The sequence below is a fragment of the Alligator mississippiensis genome, chromosome 9 (assembly GCF_030867095.1).
Source record: "Alligator mississippiensis isolate rAllMis1 chromosome 9, rAllMis1, whole genome shotgun sequence".
In the NCBI taxonomy this organism is placed as follows: Eukaryota; Metazoa; Chordata; order Crocodylia; family Alligatoridae; genus Alligator; species Alligator mississippiensis.
In genome coordinates this window covers 16,458,695-16,480,743 of record NC_081832.1, presented here as the reverse complement: position 1 = coordinate 16,480,743, position 22,049 = coordinate 16,458,695, and the positions used below count along the sequence as shown (strand labels likewise).

Genomic DNA, 22,049 nt, shown 5'->3' with positions numbered 1-22,049 from the left:
GCCTCCTGATATCAAGCCTGAACCTGCTCTCAATCAACTTGTGGCCATTATTCCTTGTTATCCCAGGTGGTGCCCGGGGGAACAGAGCCTCACCTATTTTCCGCTGGTCCCCCTGATGAGTTTATAGACGGCCACCAGATCCCCTCTCCATCTTCTCTTGTGGAGGCTGAATAGATTCAGGCCCTTTAGTCTATCTTCGTAGGGCCTGGCCTGCTGCCCCCTGACCATGCAAATGGCCCTCCTCTGGACCCTCTCAAAGTTAGCCACATAACTCATGAAGTGCGGCACCCAGAACTGGACACAGTACTCTGCCACATAGATCACCTCCCAGGACCTGCTCGTGATGCATCTGTAGATGCACGACAAGGTGTGGATAGCCTTACTAACTGCTTCCCTGCATTGGCAGCTCATATCCATCCTGGAGTCAACAATGACTCCTGGATCCCTTTCAGCCACTGTGTTGTTGAGGAGGGTGTTTCCCAGCCTATAGGTGTGTTGCAGGTTCCTTCTCCCTAGATGCAGCACCCTGCACTTGTCTGTGTTGAATTCCATCCTATTCTCATCTGCCCACCTCTGTAACCTGTCTAGATCTAGTTGGATTCATTCCTTTCCCTCCAGTGTGCCCACTTCTCCCCACATCTTTATGTCATCAGTGAATTTGGACAGTGTGCTTTCCACGCCCACCTCCAAGTTGCTGATAAAGATGTTGAATAGCACAGACCCGAGGACCAAGCCCTGGGGAACTCCACTGCCCATGTCCCTCCAGGTCGAAAACAACCTGTCCACCACCACTGTCTGGGTGCAACCATCAAGCCAATTTGTCACCTGTCTGACTGTGTAGGCATCAATGCCACAGTCGCCTAGTTTTTTTTTATGAGAATGGGGTGAGAACCAGTGTCAAAGGCCTTCTTGAAGTCCAGGTAGGCGACATGCACCTCAACACCTGCATCCATTGTGACCTGGCCGTAAAAGGAAACAACAGGCAGGATCTGCCCTCAATGAACCCATGTTGGTTGCCCCTGAGCATTACCTCCCATGCTGGGCCCCTGCAGATGTGCTCCTTGATAAATTTCTCAAAGGTCTTCCCAAGGACCAAGGTGAGACCAACTGGCCTATAGTTACCTGGGTCCTCCTTTCTCCCCTTCTTGCAAATGGGGACTATATTGGCCCTTTTTCAGTCCTCTGGGACCTGGCCAGAGCACCACGAGCCCTCATACAGCTGTGCCAGGGGCCCTGCTATGACCTCTGCCAATTCCCTCAGTACCCTTGGATGAAGAGCATCTGGACCTGCTGATTTAAACACATCCAGCCCCTCCAGAATTTCCCTAACTAGATTGTCCCTGACCTTAGGCATGGCGTCGTGTCCCCTGAGCCTGTCCATAATCCTAGTGGGGGAGTTGTCCCGGTTCCTGCTCAGAAAAATGGAGGCAAAGAACTCGTTGAAAAGATCAGCTTTTTCCCTTGCTGCAGTCACCAGATTGCCAAGCCTGTCCTGTAGGGGCCCCACGTTACCTGGTGCCTTCTTCTTACTCTCTATGTATCTGAAAAAGGAGTTTTTGTTATCCTTAATTCTGGTTGCCAGCCCTAGTTCTGTCTCTGCCTTGGCCTTCCTAACCACTCCCTGCAATCACGAGCAACAGAGGTGTAATCCTCCTTGGTGACAGCCCCTTGCTTCCACTGATTGTATGCCACCTTTTTTGCCCTCAGGCCCTCCTGGATGCCTTTACTGAGCCAAGGGGACTTTTTAGCACTCTTACCCGCTTTGGTTCGCATTGGGACTGACTCCCTCTGAGCTCAGAGGATTGTCTCCTTAAGGAACAGCCACCCGTCCTGGACTCCCATTTCATTGAAGCTCCAAGTCCCCAATGTCTCTCTTACTAATCTCCTTAGCCCTTTGAAGTCAGCCCTCCTGAAGTCAAGGACTTTTGCCTTACTGCTTGCTTTCACCACCCTCCGATGCAGGCCTCATTGTCCACATCTGCTCACCGGAAGAACAGATAAGAAAACCACCTAGTACACTTCCCAGAATCCGCCCCTGCTACACTTACTTGGTGGTCAAGTCGATGCCAGAAAGGAAACGGTGAAGCTGAAAGAAACATGAGCATGGCCCCTTTTAACCGGAAGCCAGAGAATGATGTCAGGGCTGCTTGAAAGGGGTATCTAAGGGTTGCGCATCAGGAACTGGGAGAACGTCTGTTCACCAGGGCACCCGAAGAGAAGATGAGGTCTAATGGTCACAAATTCCTGGAAGACCGTTTTAGGCTAGGCATAAGGAAAAACTTCATTACCGTCTGAGTCCCCAGAGCCTGGAATAGACTCCCCCCAGAAGTGATGCAAGTACCTACTCTGGATACTTAAAAAAAAAACACTTGCATGCTTATCTTGCTGGGATCATTTGACCCCAGCTGACTTCCTGCCCCTTGAGCAGGGGGCTGGATCAGATGATCTTGCAAGGTCCAGCCCTAATGTCTGTGAAATCTATGAAATGTATTAAACTTAAAAGGGGGATGCCAAGACTCTGGAGGAGGGAGGAAGATACCCAGCCACAAGGACTAGAGGACAGACACTGGAACAGGGGTCAAAACAGGGGGAGAATACTTAACAGTGCTGGCGAGGAGACGCTGGTCAGACAATACTGGAGCAGCTGTTGCGGCAGGCACCACCAGGCAAAGATAACTAGCAGGAGCTTCCCGGGGCACTGAAGGCTCAAGACTCTCTGAACCTGCAAAAAAAATGAAAGGTGAAAAGAGAATGAAAGGAACGGTTTCAGGCAGAAACCGTAAGTAAGAAGCTAAGCTCATGGTACAGACCAGATGTGGCCTAAACGTTAGGAACGCCGGCTGGGGAGGACTGTACTTGTGAGTGGCAGTAACCCTCGGGTAAAGTGGTGGAACAATAGCTGTCAGAAGTGGGGGCTGTACCCCTGTTGTGAGCAAGAACAACAGGGGAAGTCACCCCTGAAGAGACAGTAGCCCCACTGGTGGCTGATTGTGCCTACTGATTTTTTGTCGTACAACAGACTGTTCCTTAGATTGTATCTAAGCAACCCTGTGACATTGCATGTGAGGCCCAAGGGGCTGTCCTTTGAAGGGGAATCCCAAAAAAGAGGAAGATTGGAGGAGAGAAGGATACTGATCCCTCATGATGCATGGCTGCTTTGGTTTAATATTATGATGAGTGATGACAACTTTTTATTTTAGATCACTACCTCCATTGGCAGTTTAATAAAGGCAGGGAACAAGATGCAGGGACTAATAATTGTCCTTTACTGAACATCTGGGTCCCAAGGGCAATCAGGATCCTCACAGGCCCTAACTAAAAGATCTGTTGACTGACCAAGTGGAGATAGACACAGTGTAGGGTATGGTGAACAAGGTTCCCTCTAAGGTGTGCACGTGCGTGGCCGCACACAAGTAAAAGTCTTGCCATGCACAAACTTTTTAAGGCCGCCAACACACAGGGAGAAAAGCTGAGCTGCGGCACGGCACACCGGAGCTGGCGGAGCCTGCGGAGCGGTTCCCCAGAGCCAGCGGAGCCTGCGCCAGCCCCCAGCCCCAGCCTTCATCCCTACCTTGCCTCACCTCGGGGAGGAGCCGCTGCCTGCCCCGAGTGAGGCTCTGCCGGCTTCGGGGAACTGCTCCACTACCCAGCCCTGACGCCATGTACCTCCTTGCTCCCTGAAGTGATGCAGTTCCCTGGAGCCAGCGGAGCCCGCACCAGGCCCCAGCCTCCAGCCCCCAGCACCCCGGCCTACCCCCAGACCCCCGGCCCCCAGGTAAGTATCCCATGCTGCACCGAAACAGGGAAGCAGGACCGAAGCGGCGCACTCACAGACTGCTACTCCTTAGAGGGAACATTGATGGTGGAGCCGTGCGCTTAGATCCCAACACCAGGGACGCAGACATAGGGCAGCCTCCCACAATATATTTTTCCAACAAGTAAGACGTCAAGACATGGCAGATGAGTGTGAGACAGGCTGCCCATACAGGAGAACTCCATACTCCTGTTACACAGAGCCTCACTACTGCTCTTGAGACATGAGTTTAAACATCTTAGTTCTGGAGACATGCCAAAGGCCACCACCACTTGACTCAGGTGTAAATGGTACCTAGCCATTCAATCAAAGGTGGCCAAGTATGATGCTAGCCATATCACTCCCTTGTGTGTTGGGAACTTTGCCTGGGTTTCCTGGAGAGTAGGATGGGACCCACAACCTGGTTCTGGAAGCAGAGTCATTGTTAGGTTGTTGACTCTTTGCTCAGGAATCCTCACAGTATGTGCCTTCATATTAACCACAAGCGTTATGAAACCTGGGCCCCATGACACAAAGAGATTTCAGCAGGAAGCAGTGGTCTGCAGTAGTTAGTCAACTTGTCATTCAGGCACAGGAGTAGAGGTATTAACTCTTCGTTCCATGCAATTTTCTTTTGTCTTGCTGAGTAAGCAGGCACAGAAATTAAATGAGAATTGCTGACATAAGAGTTGGGGCTTCAGTTCCAAAGAAAATTTGCAGAAACAACTGATTTTTGTGGCTGCGATTTTCCACTCAGCAAAATGTTTTAGGTGGTATCAGCATTTCTAACTACTTTATTAAAAGATTTCATACAGATTCTTTTCTTCCTCCCAGTTACCACAGGTTGGTAATAAATCAATAAACCCCCCCAAGAAGGAAAGACCAGTGAGTGGGTGTTCATGAAATATAGCTGCTGCCTCAACTTGCATTTTCTTTTTTGCAGTGTGGAAGCACTGCTTATATAGTGGGTGTCAGGGTCACATTGTTCCTCTGTTGGGTGAGGGAGTTTCACAGCCAGGAAGGTAGGTGGGGAGAAAGCAGAATTTGAACACAGTTCCAGGAAAGGACTGGTTAAAGTATGTACAAATATAAATATTGCCCTTCAACACGATGTGATATTTTCCTCAAAACAGTGATAGAAATAAACATGCACCAGACATTGAAAAGCTAAGCAGGCTTTGCAGAGACTTGTAATATTATGTTCCCAAGGGTCAGCAGTCCTGGGTTCTGTTCCCACCTGTGCCCTTCACTTAGCCTCTGACCAGAGCCAGATTTGGCCTTCTCAGCCCTGCTGGGGTGAAGTCTCTCTGCCCCAACCCCAGTTTCCATTCCTTGGGTTCTCCTTGCACATATACATGTGTCTATCAGCAGTGCTTCTGCTGAAGCCAGTGGAGTGAAATAAATACAAAATCAGAGTAAGGAAGAGCAGCTTCAGGCCCTTGACAACTTGCTTTTTCCCACAGCATGAACCTGACCTCTGTATAATCCACCCGATCTATTCCCAGCTTCTTGGTATCAGGCACATTTGTTAGGACCTAAATAAAATATTAATTGTTATTTGCTTTCTCTTGGCCCAGTCTGCCAAGCCACTAGGAGGCTGGCCTAAGCCCAGCCCCAGAGCTTCTGGCTCAATACCTCTTCTGGCTTCAATTTGGGACTAACTTTAGTCCCAAATTGAAAGCAAAGCCAGCTGCCAGTCCTTGGGACTGACTTTAGTCCCAAGTTGAAGCCAGAAGAGGCAGCCAGCCAGGAGCCCTGGAGCTGGACTTAGGTCCCCCCCCTAGTGGCTGGGCACACCCAGCAGGAAGGCCCCCTGGGTTACTGCACAGTAAGGTGTCTACACGTGTGTTGCTGCGCAGTAACTAATTGGGTGTAAATTTGATACCTGCATGATGCAGGTATCAAATTTACACTCAAGTCGGCATAAGTCGCCATATTTACTGTGTAGTACGGGTGTGCACATGTAGACGTGCACCCGTACTGTGCAATAATTTCAGCTGTGCCCACTGTCAACTTGTGTCAGACTATGTTAGCTCAGACTCTTCTTCCTAGTGAGCCTTCCATGCTTGTTGAGAGATACCAGGACTGAGTTTTCATTACAGCAGTAGGATTTCAGTGGGAAAACTCTTGTTTAACAGAAATAACCCAGCCATCATAGTAACCACCTAATTAAAGTCACTGGTAAAGACAGATAGACTGGATCAGGGTCAGGCCAATTAAAATCAGTCTTAGTTAGTCATAAAGCTCTGCGCTAGTTAGTGAGTTATGTGCTATAAACAATGTTACTGATGCTTACAGTCTCTTGGACATGGCTGAACATGCTTTATTTGCTCAGCAGAAAAAAAATTAAAATAATCTCTGCAGCCTGGGGGCTTGGGTCTGTATGAATAATCCACTTGTTTTGCACCTCCTTGCTCCACATTAACCACCTTTCTCTTGGCAAAAAGGTATCTAAATTCCATTTTTACCTTAGTTGAATGGAAATTATAGTGAGTTTTTTAAACCCAAATTTTTGTTTGCAGAGGGTTCCATAGCTTTGTAGTTGGTAGGGTCGGAAGGGACCTGAGCAAATCATCAAGTCCAACCCCCTGCCATGGGCAGGAAAGAATGCTGGGGTCAAGGTGTCTATCTATCCTCCTTTTAAAGACCCCCTGGGTAGAAGCAAGCACCACTTCGCTTGGAAGTTGGTTCCAGATCCTAGCCGCCCTGACTGTGAAGAAGTGCCTCCTGATATCTAGCCTGAATCTGCTCTCCATCAACTTATGGCCATTATTCCTCGTTACTCCCAGTAGTGCTCGGGGGAACAGGGACTCTCCCATTGCCTGCTGGTCTCCCTTGGCCAGTTTATAGACGGCCACTAGATCCCCCCTCAGCCTTCTCTTGTGGAGGCTGAACAGGTTCAGGTCTCGTAGCCTCTCCTCATAGGGCCTGCCCTGCTGCCCCCGATCATGTGAGTGGCTCTCCTCTGGAACCTCTCCATGCTGTCCACTTCCCACCTGAAGTGCGGCACCCAGAACTGAACGCAGTACTCCAACTGTGGCCTGACCAGTGTCACATAGAGGAGGAGGATCACCGCCTTGGACCTGCTCATGATGTATCTGTGGATGCATGACAAGGTGCGGTTAGCCTTCCTGACTGCGTCCCCACATTGGTGGCCTATGTTCATCTTGGAGTCTATAATGACTGCAAGATCCTTCTCTGCCTCTGTGCTGACTTTAGGGGAGTTCCCCAGCCTGTAGTTTTGCTGCTGGTTCTTTCTCCCCAGGTGCAGTACCCTGCACTTGTCAGTATTGAATCCCATCTTATTCTCATCCGCCCACCCCCGTAACCTGTTCAGATCCAATTGCAGCCTGTCCCTCCCTTCTAGCGCGCCCACTTCTCCCCACTTCTTAGTGTCATCTGTGAATTTGAACAAGGTGCTTTTCACCCCCTTGTCCAAGTCACTGATGCAGATGTTGAACAGTGCGGGCCCGAGGACCGAGCCCTGGGGGACCCCACTGTCCACATCCCTCCAGGTCGAAAATGACCCATCCACCACCACTCTCTGGGTGCGGTCCTCCAGCCAATTAGTGACCCATCTGACTGTGTAGGCATCAACACCACAATCTCTTAATTTTTTAATGAGAATGGGGTGAGAGACAGTGTTGAAGGCCTTCCTAAAGTCCAGAAAGACTACGTCCACCATGACACCTGCCTCCAAGGATTTTGTGACCTGGTCATAGAAGGCAACCGGGCTGGTCTGACAGGACCTGCCTTTTATGAACCCATGTTGGTTGCTCCTAAGCATACACTCCCCTGCTTGCCCCTTGCAGATGTGCACCTGGATAGTTTTCTCAAAGAGCTTCCCCAGGACCGAAGTAAGACTAACAGGCCTATAATTTCCTGGGTACTCTTTCCTCCCTTTTTTGAAAATGGAGACCACATTGGCCCTTTTCCAGTACTCTGGCACCTCACCAGAGCACCACCAGTCCTTGTAAAGTTGTACAAGGGGTCCCGCAATGATCTCTGCTAATTTCCTCAGCACTCTGGGGTGGAGATTGTCAGGACCTGCTGATTTGAGCACGTACAGTCCCAACAGAAGTTCCCTGACTAGGTCCTCTCTGACCCTAGGCCTGGGTATGGCTCCTTGGGGCCTTACTGATATCTGAATTAGAAGGTATTGTCAGCTACATTCTGTTCCATCTCTCACTACCATAGATTTTTATACAAGGCCTCTGAGATGCATGGTATGTACACTCAGGAAAGAGTATTATTTTCAGCCCAGATACTGGAGAATGAGGAAAGATAAATCTTAGGATGGAAACTGAATTGGGATCTATTTTCTAGGTAGTGGCATTATCAAAGGTCTTCTAAAAACACTTCTGCATAATTTGGAGGTGCGACTGTTTACACTTACTAATGGCCACCCACTGCATGCAGATTGATAAATGATATACCCATTTGCTACTCTGTGCATTCAAACATCCAGTTTGGGCACAAAACATTTACAAGGACAACTGCAAGCTTCTGCATACATGAACACAGGAACCCCCAAATCCAACACCCATGTTTAGGAAATCCTTTGCTTCAAACTTTGATTGTTCATAGCATCAGAGAAGTGAGAGATGAAAAACCTATAGCACTATCCACAGAACTCCTGCTGGCCTATGTAACACCTCTCGGGATGTTTTGATTAACTTGCTCTTCAAAGGCCTGAGGAAGAGGCTTCCACCATTCCCCGTCTAACCTAGCTCACCGCTCTTTGTAGGTTAACAACTGCATCACAAACTGCTGGTGAATACTTCATACAATTACTGTTTTTACTGGTTTATGTGCATGGTGCTGCACATTACACAAAAATATAGATGGCAATGAATCCTGCAGTGATGTGGTATGGGAAGGTTTTAGTTAATGAATGAGAACAGTCTGATGAACTTTCCTTTCCCTTCCTCCTAAAGTTTGCATCTGGAAACTGAATCCAGTTGTAAACAGGCCATATTCCCCTTATTTGTCACTTTACTCTTCCTAGTGTTTATTGCAGATAACACTACTTGCACTGCAGTAATGAGGGCTGCAACAGCAAAGTGATTACAGTTTCTTGCTATGGCTCCAGCGTTTTAGGTTTACTCTAGGCTCATAGGCTAGGGACAGAAGTTACTCATAAACTGGTTTAAGTGATCAGAAACCTGTTTAAACCTGTAACAGAACACATGGGTGACTGGTGCCACCTTAGGGGGAGCATGTGCCCCCCCAGTGACCAGTCAGCGACTGGGAGGAGTCCCCCATGTGGCCAATCTTGCCAACTTGGGGGGGGTCCTCCGCAGCTGATCACACTGACTGGGAAGCCGCTGCGGTGCTCCTGGAAGTGACTCCGGCGCTTTCACTCCCACTCCCTGGCCAGCGCTCACAGAGGGGGCACTGGTGCTCCCGCCTGCCCCCCTGCCTGTTACCTAAGGGGGGAGCACGGCCTGTCAGCGGGTGCACCAGAGCTTTCAGGGGGTGCATGTGCACTCCTGTGCACCCCCTACACACCACCACTGACAGAACATAAGTTCAGTGCACATAAACCAGTTTCAAAATGGCTGAAACTGGTTTAAGATACACCTGGTTGAATGCAGTATCAGATTTAACTGATTTAGGTCAAACCGGTTTATGGAACTTCTGTCCCAGACCCCTTCTTGATTTGAGTTAAATCAGTCTACCAGCATCCCAGCATGCTTTTCAGCCCTGGGCAGGGCTGGGCTGTCTACTCCAGTGGAGCAGGGTTGGCCTCACTTACTATCACTGCTCCTATTGCCTGAGAAGGAGGTGGGGGTGGAAAACCCTGCTCAGGAGGGCAGCCGGGTCTGCCTGGCAAGGGGCACAGTAGCAGGAGTGGGGCACGTGGCCAGATGCAGTAGCCTGAGGGAAAGCGGGGAGGCAACCATGTGTCCAGGCAGCTCGGGGCGGGTGGCCGCGAGGGTCACGACAGGACAGCAGAGTCCTGGGGAGTGGCTGGTGGTTGCTTGACACCCTGGGCAGCTGGGGCCAGGTTGCTGGGAGAAGGCAGTGGGGTAGGGGCCGGGGTTACTGGTGGAACTTGGGGGTTGCTGGAAGCTGCAGCCTGGAGCTAGCAGAGGCCACAGGGCCAGGGCATCGGCGAGCCCTGTCCCCCTCACAGCCCTGGCTGGAGCACATCACTTTCACTGCTCGGCCCTGCAACTGAGCCCTTAAGTGGGGAGCCCTGGCCCAGCCAGGAGCTACAGGACGAGCACATCAGGCTGTGGCTGGGGAGGCTGAGGCCTGACATGAGGAGACTCCTGCTCCCTGGGAGGGCAGCAACACACCGCACTGGCCCCGACAGGCTGGGAGCTGCGTCCTCGCAGGACTCTGGGGCCCAGCCACACAGAGCCTTGCCCAGGATGCTGCAGCTGGGGGTGGCCCTCCTGGGAGCGGGGGCTGCACTAGCCACCCTTTCATCCCTTCCAGCCCCCACCTCCTATGAGGCTAAGGCTGGGGTTGGGCTGGGGTTAGAAGACAGCGGGTGAGCCCTGGGGGGCCCAATGGGGCTTGGGGGAGAGCAGCGCTGAGCCAGGAGATGTCTGCCAACCCCACCTGAGCCAGGAGCCAAAGACGAGCACATCCCTTGGCCCCTGTGACTGTGCCCAGATGTGCCTCCTGTCTCCTTCCCCCAGAGCTGCTCCCAGCACCACTGCGGGACCAGGACTGGGCAGGCTGTGGCGGGATCCAGGCGGACTGCTCCTCTGCTGCCAGCAGTGCTGGGTTGGGCCAGGCTGGCTCTGGGGAGCCCTGGCAGGGTGGCACCGGGGGCAGGTGGGGCACAGCAGTCCCGGGACATCCCGCAGGCTGCAGCAACTCCATGAAGGGTGGCAGGGACAGCCTAGGAAATGGGGCCCAAGGGGACTCTAAGCCATGGGGGGCTGAGCAAGGCCAGGCTGTGGGAGCATGTGACACAGTGGCTGGCCAGAGGCTGAGCTGCAGGGGCCACCAGGAGGAAGCTGAGGGCTGGCTCCTACATGGCCAGCATGTGTCCAGGCACTGGGCAGCAGTTCTGGCCTTGCTGGCAGGGAGTACTGTCCAGAGGCAGGCCTGTCTAGGGAAGAGCCTGACCAGGCTCCCTCCTCCCCCCAGCTCAGCTGCCCTTGGGCGCTGCAGAAGAGAAAGGAGGGCTGGCTCTAGCCCTCCCCGCCTCCCTGGCTTCTAGGGAATCAACAGTGAATGTCTATTCATTTGCAGATTGGCTCAGTCTAGGCAGGTTAGACTGGTCTGCAAAGATTGAATCAATTCAGGCTTGGGCTTTTTGAATGTCTGTCCCTAGCCATACTGAAGGCTGCCCCCACTTGTAAATGGGATACCCAGTTCCTCGGCTTGGAGTCAAAGGTAGCTGAACGTGATACTAGTCACATCACTCCCTTTGTGCTAAATAAACTAGTGGGCCTTAATCATTTTAGCCCAGCAGGACACTGGCAAGGGTGGATTCTGGTAGTACCTATGTGAGGATTGTGCTAGACTTTTGAAAGTGTCTACATAATTGAAGAGCACAAGTGTCTTTGTCTTTGAGTGAGACTTGTGCTCCCAACTCTCCCAGTTATAAAAACCCTAAACTTGAAAACAGTTACTTGGAAGGAAATGGAACTGCTCATTCTGTCCCCACAGTTCCACTGGCCATCTTTTGAACACACAATAATCATAACTACCTGAAGTCATCCTGGCCATTATCCAAATGACATCTCTGAGTGCCCATGTCTTTACCAGGCAAAATTCCACCCTCATTCCTCTGAACAAAAAAATAGAAGTGAACAGAAGATTCGGAGTCATTTTGCCTGGGGTCATTGTGGTCAGTTTCTCCCAAGCACCCACATTTGGTAAAATCACCCCTAATTTTTAGCTTCCCAACTACAAGATTCAGAGCTACCCACATCTTTGGTCAGGTCCCTGACATATCTGCAACACAACAAATCTAAAATGTCACTATGACCAGACTCTCAAATGCACTGGCAGAAAGAAGGTGTAGGTCTTCTGCATGTGAGCAGGAGTGACCATGACCCCCTAAGCAAGCCTTTTTGAAAACCAGGTCTGTGTTTGTTTACACATGCTTTGTACACATCACTAGACAGGGAAAGCTGTTTTCACTCCAGAAAGCTTTATTTTTCCAGTCATTTGTGGTAGCATACATGTTTGTAGAGTTAACCACTTTGTTTACATACCACTGCAAGTAATAATAATATTTCACATTTATATAGCAACTTTTATTCGTAATGTATCCCAAATGATGACCTACAATTTCAGCACAGTCCTACTTTTGTGGGTGAATTTTGCAGTTGCAATGTAGATGCTATCATTCTGTGCTCTTGCAGTGAATTGTGGGTGCAAACATCAGTATCTGCAAAGGTAACTACCTGATGTATGCCAATGGACATACAGGAATTGTAGTAGTAGGCAACTGTTGATCCTCTGGATCGTGGCATAAGATGTCCAGTTAGGTGCCTGATGAATCCACTTGTATGGAGACCTGTGGCCATCACACCAAGACCCTTGACATGTACACCTAGGCAAGAGTGTGGAGGAGCGGAGGCTGCCCAAGACCACTCACCCTGCTTTTAGGCCATTGAGACAGAATCCAAAGGGCAGACTGAGTCCAGATGTGCAGTGTCTCAGTACAGGAATTACTGCCAGGAATTATGCCCTGTCCCTGAGCACCAATCCAGTACCCTTCCACAGTCCAGTCTGATGCTCTGTTCTCTTCTTCTTTCCCTATCTGCTGCTGCTTGAGTCTTCCCACATCTCACTCAGAGGCTGCCCATGCCACTTGTGTTGGAGGCCTTGACATGACTGACACCATGTTGTGCTAGCTGGATGCAGGGCAAGCAGTAGCATCTTAGGGTTGACCTACTTAGAATGACCTACTTAGCAATAAGAAAGTTGAAGGACAGAATGTGAGTAACAAAGTAGTGAGAAAATAGCCACTGTGAAAGGGTGGCTGGCAGGAACCTGTGGCATAATCATATGGAAGCTTATCAATCATATAGGAAAAAGTGGTAAAAAAATTATAAATAGCCAAAAAAGAAGCTTAACACTTGGGAAGCTGGACAAGCAAGCAACACCCTGCTTCTGTGATTTGCCCCACCAAGGCCCGGGACCTCCTGGTCAACCTCCCTCTGGCTCTGGCCAAGCTTGTCATCTGGCTATCCAAGTGGGAGGCTCTGGCCGGGAAGGCTCCTGGTGACCTTGGGGCGTTTTTCCTCGATGTCCTTCATGCGCGTCTCCAGGCAGAGCACTGCTGGGCAGTAGCCGCTGGCGAACTATGTCAGTTTGTCAGCCGGTGGGCGCTGTCTGGGGTGCACGGTGTCCCTCCAGGGAGCACTTGTTTTGGCCCTATGACCTTGCACATGCACGCCCTGTTTTCTCTTTTGTTATCCCCAGGAATCTGTTGGTGTTTTTAAGGCACTGGCTGCCCAAACCCAGTGGCAGCCCCTGAATTTTAACCTGCAATAACATCGGATGACCCGGCTGGACCTCCGTCGCGGATCCAGATGCCGTAGAGAAACACTGGCCGCCCATCCAGCGGTGGCCCCAAGAACTGTTGTGTTTTCAGCAGGACTTTCTGAGGACACCAAATAGTCCCTGCTACTGTGATTGCAACTCCCAATGCCGTGACAACACTTGGCCAGCTGAGTCGCTGTGTATCATTTGGAAAGACTTCATAAGAATACCATTGTTGAAAACTGGATTTTGTTTGGGTTCTGGTATTGCTTATGTATTCAGTAAATTAGGATTTGATACTGGAATAGTTTCACCAATCTTTTTGTTTCCATTCATACCCATACCTTGATCAAAATTGAGCCCAACAGTGGCATCCATGCCATGGGTTGATCGCCCATGAATTAGCACACAAAACAGCTGAGGGACAAGAAATTTAGCCAGGGACAATAGGATAAAAATCAATGTTTATTTAAACTGCCACACAGAATGGTGTCTCATCCAAAAGACCCCTGCACTAGAAACTGCATGGAACACAACATTCATTGTGCACTGAAGTGAATAAATTAAGATTGCCCAGGCACCTTAATCTGTCCCTTTGAGTATTTTCATCCTGATAGTCTTTATCTACATGATCACATTATGTTTTCCCCCCACCTTGCTCCATGTACAGGATAGACAGTGCTCTCTTAATGAGAAACTGCTCAGTTTCCTCCCCCCACCCACTGTTCAATGGGTGGCATCAGACCTTATTTCCTGCCCACTACAGACGCCCTTTTCTGAAGGTGTCTGAGCACTGCACAAACATTAATTAGTGTATTTTCACACAACCCCCACAAGTAGAGGATTGAGGGTTGAGGTAGTAGCACCCTCATTTTCGAGCTCTGAGGCGTAGAGGAATAAAGGTCACAAGTATCTGTTAATTGTGGGTGTTTAATCTGAGATGACTGGGACTTGCTTTTTCAGAGTACTTAGTAATTATATAGTTCCTTATATGTTCAAAGCACAATTTCTGTTCCTCCTTGGGACTTCCACTGAAACCAGGATCTCAAATCAGGTCCCAGAACACGATAAACACCCAGTGACAACCCGTAAAAAAGATTGGTTTGGATTACTTGCTTAGCAGTACACAGAAATGCTGCAGTTCTCTTGAGGTGCATCTAACTCTTTTAACCAGAATACTTTCTTTCCTTTCTGTTCCTACAGTTCTCTGTATAATCTCAAAAACCACATTCCAATTTTTGTAATAGTTGACATGGATCTCCCAGAGAAGGTCTGTCTGTCCTATGCACTGAATGAGGCCAGAGATGCATGTGTGAGATCGTGAATAATCATACACTGTATCACACTGAAAAGGAGCAGAACTTGGGAGGCCCCTTAAGGCAGAGCTGAAAAAGCTAAAGATGTGTGCAAATGATGGGTCAGTGACAACAACACTACGAGTAAACAGTGGGTCCTCTTGTCTGTGGATCCAAAAGAGAAGCCTAGGTTCAAGTGGGCCATGCAGACAGAGATGAGACAAGAAAGGGGTTTTCCATTTCAGCACTGAGTAATTTGTCTGAGCATTTTGAGGTGTCTCATGGCACTACAGCTGTGCACTGCTTGTCTTGCAGGTAAGGAGTGCACTTCAGCACCCAGGGCTGTCAATCCAATGCTTTCTATCAGTACTGAAAGCCACAAATTGGAAAAGTAAAAAAAGATTGTAAGAAATGGGACTCAGACCCAAGCAACAATAATGTTTCTCTGACAATAGTGTTGGAAAATATAAATCAAAATAAGGATTAAAGGCTTGTGAAGGGAAAAAAAAGAAATGATCTAAGAATCCTATTTGATTGTAGAATAAGCTCCCTCCAGAGCTGGTGCAGTAACCTACCCTGGAAATCTTCAAGAGGAGGCTAGACAGCAACCTTGCTGGGGGCACCTGACTCCCAGTTATCTTTCCTGCTTGGTGCAGGGGGCTGGACCTGATGATCTTCCAAGGTCCCTTCCAACCTTACAATGTATGACCTAGGCATGTTTCTCCAAGCACTTGGAAAGTCTTTTATGTGTGATCAGCGTCAGTGAACGTGTCACTAAAGGTGTGCTCGTGAAAGTAAGCAGGAAGAATTGGAAGAGATTATCCTACTGTCTCATGCTGACAAAGAGAAATCAAACCAGCCTTCTGAGCAGTTACATCCAGTTGCATGTCCGATCCTGCTAATCCTATGCTGCAGAAATAACTTATGTACCATGGCAGTTTTTCCAGAAGCAATAATATCGTTTTTATTGGCATCACAGACAGAACTGGGAGCCCAATGAAGTTTCAATAGGGTGGTGCACTTGCTGTCCGATGGCTGCTTTCTGGCTTTCTAAGTGGGCAGCCATACAAAAAGGATAGCTGATGAGAGCAGCTTTCAAAGCTTCACCATAGAAGGGAGAGGGATCTGGTAACTAGTGGCGGGGTCTTTTGTTCTGACCAGGTGCACAGCTCTCTGAAGTCTACAGGGAAAATGAGGTGGGGGGAGGGAAGAGGGAGAAAATGTCTCTCCATAGGGTGAGGGGAAAGGATAGCAAAAATGAAGAGAGGGAAATCTGAGTTACTAGTGATTCATTTTGCTGCTGCAGTGTTACAGAAAAAGAGTTAGGATTAAGGAGAAAAAAAAGAGCTGAAGTTCAGGAGGGTTGTTTTTTTTTGCAGAGCAGAAGAGTCTTTAATGGTTAGTGCTTTTTATAAGGACCCAGAATTTTAAAAATATCCAGGCACCTAACAAAGCAGATTGGTAACTAGTGGGAATTTCAAAAGCACTTTTCAAATGCATTCAGAAGCCCATCCACCTGCAACTGGAGGCACCTAACTACCTTTAGAAATTTGGCCCAAAGGCACTAGAATTGTTTATTGATGAGAAAAGTGTGACAGGAGGGAACAGCAATGCCAGCTAGGAAGACTTTTCCACCCTGCACAGAGGTGCACACTGTGTCTATCCTTTTGTGTTTGTGAAAATGCCCAAAACTTGTTCATACTGGCCACATCTACACAGTCATTAATGCACAGTGGTTACTGTGCATTTAATTTAGTACTTGTATAATAAAGTACTAAATTAATATGTAGTAACCATAGCTACTGCGCAGTAGCACCAATGCATGCCTTTTTAGTGACATTAATGCACAGTAGCCTAATAATACTGTGCAGCAGAACATTAGCACTGTTTGTGATATGACCCGCTACTGCACAGTATTATTAGGCTACTGCACAGTAAGCATCCTGTGTAGATGTACCCCCCTGTAACCTAATTATTGCTCTTTTTTGTACAGAAGCTCAAAAGCTTTTGATAAATATAAGGTTTCTGTCCAGAAGATCTTGCAAGCCAAAAGGCAAAAACAATCATATGCCAACCAGTTTGGAGGTATTTATAGGAAGCAGAGGACCTGCAAAACCAGGATTCAATAACTGAGTAAACAGCCTAGCTGCTGAGAGATAAAGAACCTGAATGTTAAACAGGCTGTCTGTAATTGAGAGGTACGTGTGGGGTCAGGCGACAGCACAGGGAGATTCACCTGGAACTTGTGATGGATTTTAATGCTGAATACCATTCATATACATAGGCTGCACGGCTAGAGTTTACCTGCTAACCTAGACCCCCACATACTCATGTTTACATGAGCATGGTTCTCCCTCTTTCAAGCAGGGACTGCCTCCTATTGTGTGCTCACACAATCAGAACAATAGGGCTCTGACCTTGCTCAGGGCAGGGAGGTGCTCCTGCAATATGAATAATGATGGGATAAAATATTAAACACTACACAAAGCAGGCTCGCAGGTCAAGCAGCATGAGCTGCATTACAGCCCCAGCCTGGCTCCTTGGTTCCCATGGGCAAACATCTGCAGTTGTGTGGACCCTCACAGACTTCAGTGAGACTCTCTGCTAATAGAGGCATGGGATGCCATGTGTCTGCGGAGTGCCAGCCGGGTACACCAGGGGTGGCTTATGTTTATTGTTAATAATAAGGCCCTACTGAGCCAAGTCTATAGTGCAGTCAGTCCTACACTTCTCTATGGACGTGAAATGTGGGTGACCTACTGTCATCACTGCAAGAGCCTGGGGAGGTATCACCCACCCATGCCTCCGGAAAATCCTCCGCATCAAATGGTCAGATCGCTGCACAAACGCTGAAGACAGCATTACCGGCACTGAATCGGTGATCCTCAAGCACCAGCTTCGCTGGACTGGAGTCTGCACGTGGATTCCCGACTCTCCGCTCCCCCAGCAGGTGCTCCGCTCCCAGCCGGGACCGGCCTGGGCTCTGGCTCTGGCGCTGGCGCTGGCCGGGGGGCTGCATGCTGAAGACTAAAGTACCTCGAGAAAACAGATGCTGACATCAAGAGCCGGGAGGAGCCGCCCCAATGCTACCGCACCCTCAACCAAGCCGGACCATTGGAGGGAAAGCGCCTTGCCCTCGGATTAAAGAGGGAGTGGAGGAAAGGCAAGAAGAGCGATCCGGGCCTGCAGGAAATACCTGTGGCTCAAGGGCTGCACCCTGAGTCGCCTCGAGCCCCGTGGGAGGCATCCTCCTCCACGGAGGGATGCGGACACCCCTGGGCCTGAGCCAGGCACGGTGCTGCCGGCAGCACGGCGCAGCTCACACCCATGCGGGCGGCGAAGGCGGCGCTGGCAGGTGACTGCCCGGCTCCAGGGGAGGGAGCTGCGTCTGCAAGGAGCCGGCGGGGCGGGGAGGCGGAGCGGGCGGGGCGGAGCCGGCAGCGCTGCAAGGTCCTGACAGCCGGGCGGGCGGGCGGGCGACAGGAGCGGCATGGAGCGGTGCGCGGGGCAGCAGCAGCCCGTCTTCAGCCGGCCCAAGGTGAGCGGCGGGACGGGACGGGGGCAGCCCGCGGCAGGAGCCGTCCCTCGGCCGGCAGGAGAGAGCCGGGCTCGTGCCGCTGCAGCCCGGCCGCGCCGTCGGGGGCTGGTGCAAGCGCGGCGGGGAGGAGGGTCCGCTCGGCTCCTCCGGCCCGCCAGCCGGGCGGGGTGGCTGCGGGCTGCCCCCGGGGCAGAGCCGGCCGAGGGCTCCTCCCTGCTGGGGCACTTGAGCTGGAGAGGGGGGTTGCGGGCCACAAAAGGTTGAGAGCCCCGGGGCTGCAGGCAGAGGTGTCGCCCGGGCGAGTTTACTTTACTTGCAAGATCCCTCTCCAAAGTGGGAGCTAGACATTTGGAGAGCGGGGTGCAGAGGGCGAGGTGCATCGTCCCTTCTAAAACAGCACCTATTTTTTCTCAGTTAAAAGCAAACTAGAAACTAGACTGATAGCCAAGGGCTTGGGCTGGATTATTGAGTTTAAGATAGAAGTGAAAACAAATGTAACTTGATTGGAATAAGTTCAAAACCACCTGCAGGGCTATGAAATAGGAGCTTCGTTATCAGGAGCAGCGAGCAGAAGTTGCAGCAGGTAAGGCCAGCTTGATGGGTGGGACATGGAGACCATTGCATTACAAAGGAGAGAGGGCCATTAGCACCTGTGGACTGAGGAGTCTAGAAAGGATCAGGTAGATGATAATGAGCCGTGAAGGCACTGCCCGATTTGAAATACTGCTGTCAGTGCCAGGCAGTTGGTTTTAAATTTTGGGTGGAGCAGGAATCAAAGTGAGATGCAGGTGCAGCCCTCCTAGAGCCACTCCTGCCCTCTCCCCTCAGCCTCCCTGTTGCCTGCGGTCCTCCCTGGTGATGTTAACACAGACGGTGTTAGTGGGACACTAGTGGCCTTGTTGGGAAGATACCTACCACTTGGAGACTGAAAAAGCCATTAGATAACAACTTTCAGTCACTATCAATTTGAATTGCATCAGAGCATTGACCTATAGGTGGAATGCTGTGTACATTGTCAATTCCCTGAGTCATCCAGTTCCTCACCACACCAAGCATTTAAAACAAAGACTATTCAGGAAAGCTCTGCTCACAGCACATTGGAAGAATAATTTGTATTCTGTGCTAGATGAACATAGAGCAAAGAGGTGGCTTGGTTTTATTGAAAGTAGATAAATGCATCTGTTGTGTAATGTGCAATATACCTCTGACATTAAGCAGTTCGGGAACAAACGTGTATTCTAAGCTGAGCTTGCAGTATCTTGTTTAATCACAACTACGGGTCACTATACACACGGACACCCATGCACACCCTCTGCTGCTTATTATCTGCTGCTGTGGCTTTACAGGTGTTAGAGAACCTCCTAGGAGACGAGATGTGGCCACGTGCTAGTAACCTTGTGTCCAGGGAGGATTTGAGGATATGCAGTGCTGATCTGGCAGCAGTGCCTTTTTTTGGTCAGAATTGTAAATGTTTAGTTCAGTTCCGTTCTTTGCTAGAGATAAGATTGTTTCTACCACAGGATTGTTTCTACCACAAGCATCTCCAGACCACAGCTGTAAAATGTTACCCTGGTAATTACTTGCAATACATCTGAAACATGATCATGTTTCACATGTTATTTATAAAGATGTTTGCCTGTTTATACTCTAACATCACATAAAGGAGGAGAAAATGAAGAATAGAAATACATATTTCTGTTTGGATCTCATTGTATCATTCTTTACCTGTCAGTTTTTCTTTCATGGAAAAATCCCTGCAGAAAGCCTCTTGTCTAGGTTCTGGCACCTCCGTCCAGGACTTTTATGTATTTTATCCAACAAGCATTCAGTGTAAATGCAAAAACTATCCTGGTGTAAGTACTGCAACCCGTAACTGAGCAATTGACAGCCACTCTTTTTGGCAAGCATGCCACAAGTTGAACTGCAGCCCTCCCTGAATGCCCCTCTGATCCCTGCTCCTCAGAGATGTCCTTGATAGAGTTTGCACCCTGGGGTGCAAGGGAGCTCACCTGCCACATACAGCTGCTTCTTGTGACCCACATGCCGTGCATTGGCCACCCTGGCTGTAGAGTCATGCTTTCTCATGCTCTCAATCACTCTCTGGCTCAATGAACTGTATGCTTTCTGCACAGGAACGCAGCTCCCACAGAAGGGATGGAAAGTGTTGGCCTTTCCTAGAATAGTCTAATCTTGTTTGGGCACTCTGCTGGGAGCAGGAGATGTGGGCTTGAATCTCCCCTCTGAACTCCCTTGGCAGACGAAGGTTTTTAACCTGGGTCTCCCACTTCCTGGACCAGCTTAACCATTACGTTACTATATAAAAGGTGGACCCATCATGACACCAGTAGCACTTCTTTGTTCAGCGGCACTTAAAAAGGAAACGGTGGCTGTACTCACTTATTTGAAAGAAACCCTTCTTTAGGGGAGGGTTCTGGTTTGTGGAACCTGAGCAGATAAAGGTACCTACCTGCAGCCTTCAGCAAGGTGCCTGGAGGGTGTTTTCCCATTTGGCTTGCTAAGTAGCCCCTAGAGCTGGCATGCTAACTTTAAGCAGCTTGCTGCTCAGTATACCAGCTGTTGGGCCCTGTTCTGAGGCACTGAGTCTCCCATGCACCGTGGAGCTCACCGTTCTGGCTTCCGCTCTGGGAGTTAGACACAGCAGCCTCCAGCTTTGAAGTACTTCAGTCCTTGTTCTGAAAGGTCTATACGTGGTAAGAGCAGGCAACGTCCGTTGGGTTGGGGGTGGGGGCATGCTTTAATTCGTGGCGCTTTATGTAAAGTGCCATGAGTTAGAGCAGGGCCCTGAATGTCTGTAGGCACCCTTAGTCTCTGGGTGGTTTTTCTTAACTAAAAGGAAGATGGGAGAGGAGAGACAGGCAGGGAAGATGCATGCAAGACAGTGTATTTTTCAGGTAGCATCTCTAACCTGTATGTCAGAAATTAAAACAGAAAATGAACACCCAAACTTTGAAATGACCACCAAGAAGTGAAATTGCCTCAGAAATGTGACTTTATAGTTCCTTTGTTCAAAAACTAATGTCAGTGCTTCCCACTGTCACTGTTCTACCAAACCAGTGGAACAGCCCAAGACAGTAAAAGTGATACAGTGTTAGAATTTGGAAGATGAGTGCTCCTTTTCTGTAAAGGGACTGAAATTGTACCTTACAGAGTTTGGGGGGTTTTTTTCTTTTTTTTCCCAGATGCTGCCAGTGTGTGACTGAGCCCTGTTCTTCCTGCACTTTCGAAGAGTACAGTCACTGAGTCTGCTAGGAACAATAAGCCATGTTAAAGTTTGTAATAGACCTGGGGTGTCAGTCATATTTGGTTTCCCAGGCTGGATCTGGCCTGTGGAGCTCCTTCTGAGACAGATCCAAAGCTACCTTTGCTAGTGGGACAAGTGGCACCAGGGAATCGTGGGAGTTACCACAGCCTTTTGTTACCCCAATACCACTAAAATACGACTTCAGTGGTGCTATGTACCCTGGAATTTGGTGGTGGGTCCTGCCCCCAAATTCCTGGCCTCTCAAGGTCTCTGTAGGCCGAATGCCTGATACCCCTGCAACACACCAATGCTAAAGAAATTGTGGAGCAAACAAGAAAATGCTTTTGCTGCCCATGAGCTACCATTATCCAAGATCCCTTGCTGTTGATCTGCTGGCTAAGGCATGGTCCAGTTGTAGTTGCTTTAGTGCATGATCTCCTCCTGTCCCTAATCTGTACATCTTCCACTGGAGTGTCCTGCAAGCATTTGACACTATTGATCCTGTCCTTTGGCAACAAAGCTTCAGGATATATGGCAATGTCCTGAAATTGTGACTGAGCATATGTCTTCACTGCAGTGACTGTAGCTTAAACATACCTGGGCTGCTTTTAAACAAGGTAGCTCGATGCTGCCAACTGAGTAGCTGCAGCAGCATGGATCACAGCGTGGACTGCAAAACCTGTCTGAGAAGCTGGGTAA

General features: G+C 49.5%; 1 protein-coding gene and 1 long non-coding RNA gene across 2 annotated transcripts in view; one reads left to right on the top strand and one right to left on the bottom strand.

The window, feature by feature from the left end:
* The window catches only part of LOC109282470 (uncharacterized), a 35,034-nt gene extending 17,200 nt beyond the window's left edge, over window positions 1-17,834 (bottom strand). Inside the window, exons 1-4 of the long non-coding RNA XR_002089464.2 lie at window positions 17,747-17,834; window positions 17,416-17,586; window positions 2,604-2,722; window positions 2,049-2,262 (exon numbers count right to left, since the gene is read on the bottom strand). This is a non-coding gene — a long non-coding RNA (uncharacterized LOC109282470). The remainder of the gene's footprint in view (window positions 1-2,048; window positions 2,263-2,603; window positions 2,723-17,415; window positions 17,587-17,746) is intronic.
* Window positions 17,835-18,006: 172 nt separating this feature from the next.
* Window positions 18,007-22,049, top strand: part of ADA (adenosine deaminase) — a 39,464-nt gene continuing 35,421 nt past the window's right edge. Inside the window, exon 1 of the mRNA XM_006275216.4 lies at window positions 18,007-18,088. Within this exon, the coding sequence (XP_006275278.1) occupies window positions 18,041-18,088 (48 nt within the window). The 5' untranslated portion in view covers window positions 18,007-18,040. The remainder of the gene's footprint in view (window positions 18,089-22,049) is intronic.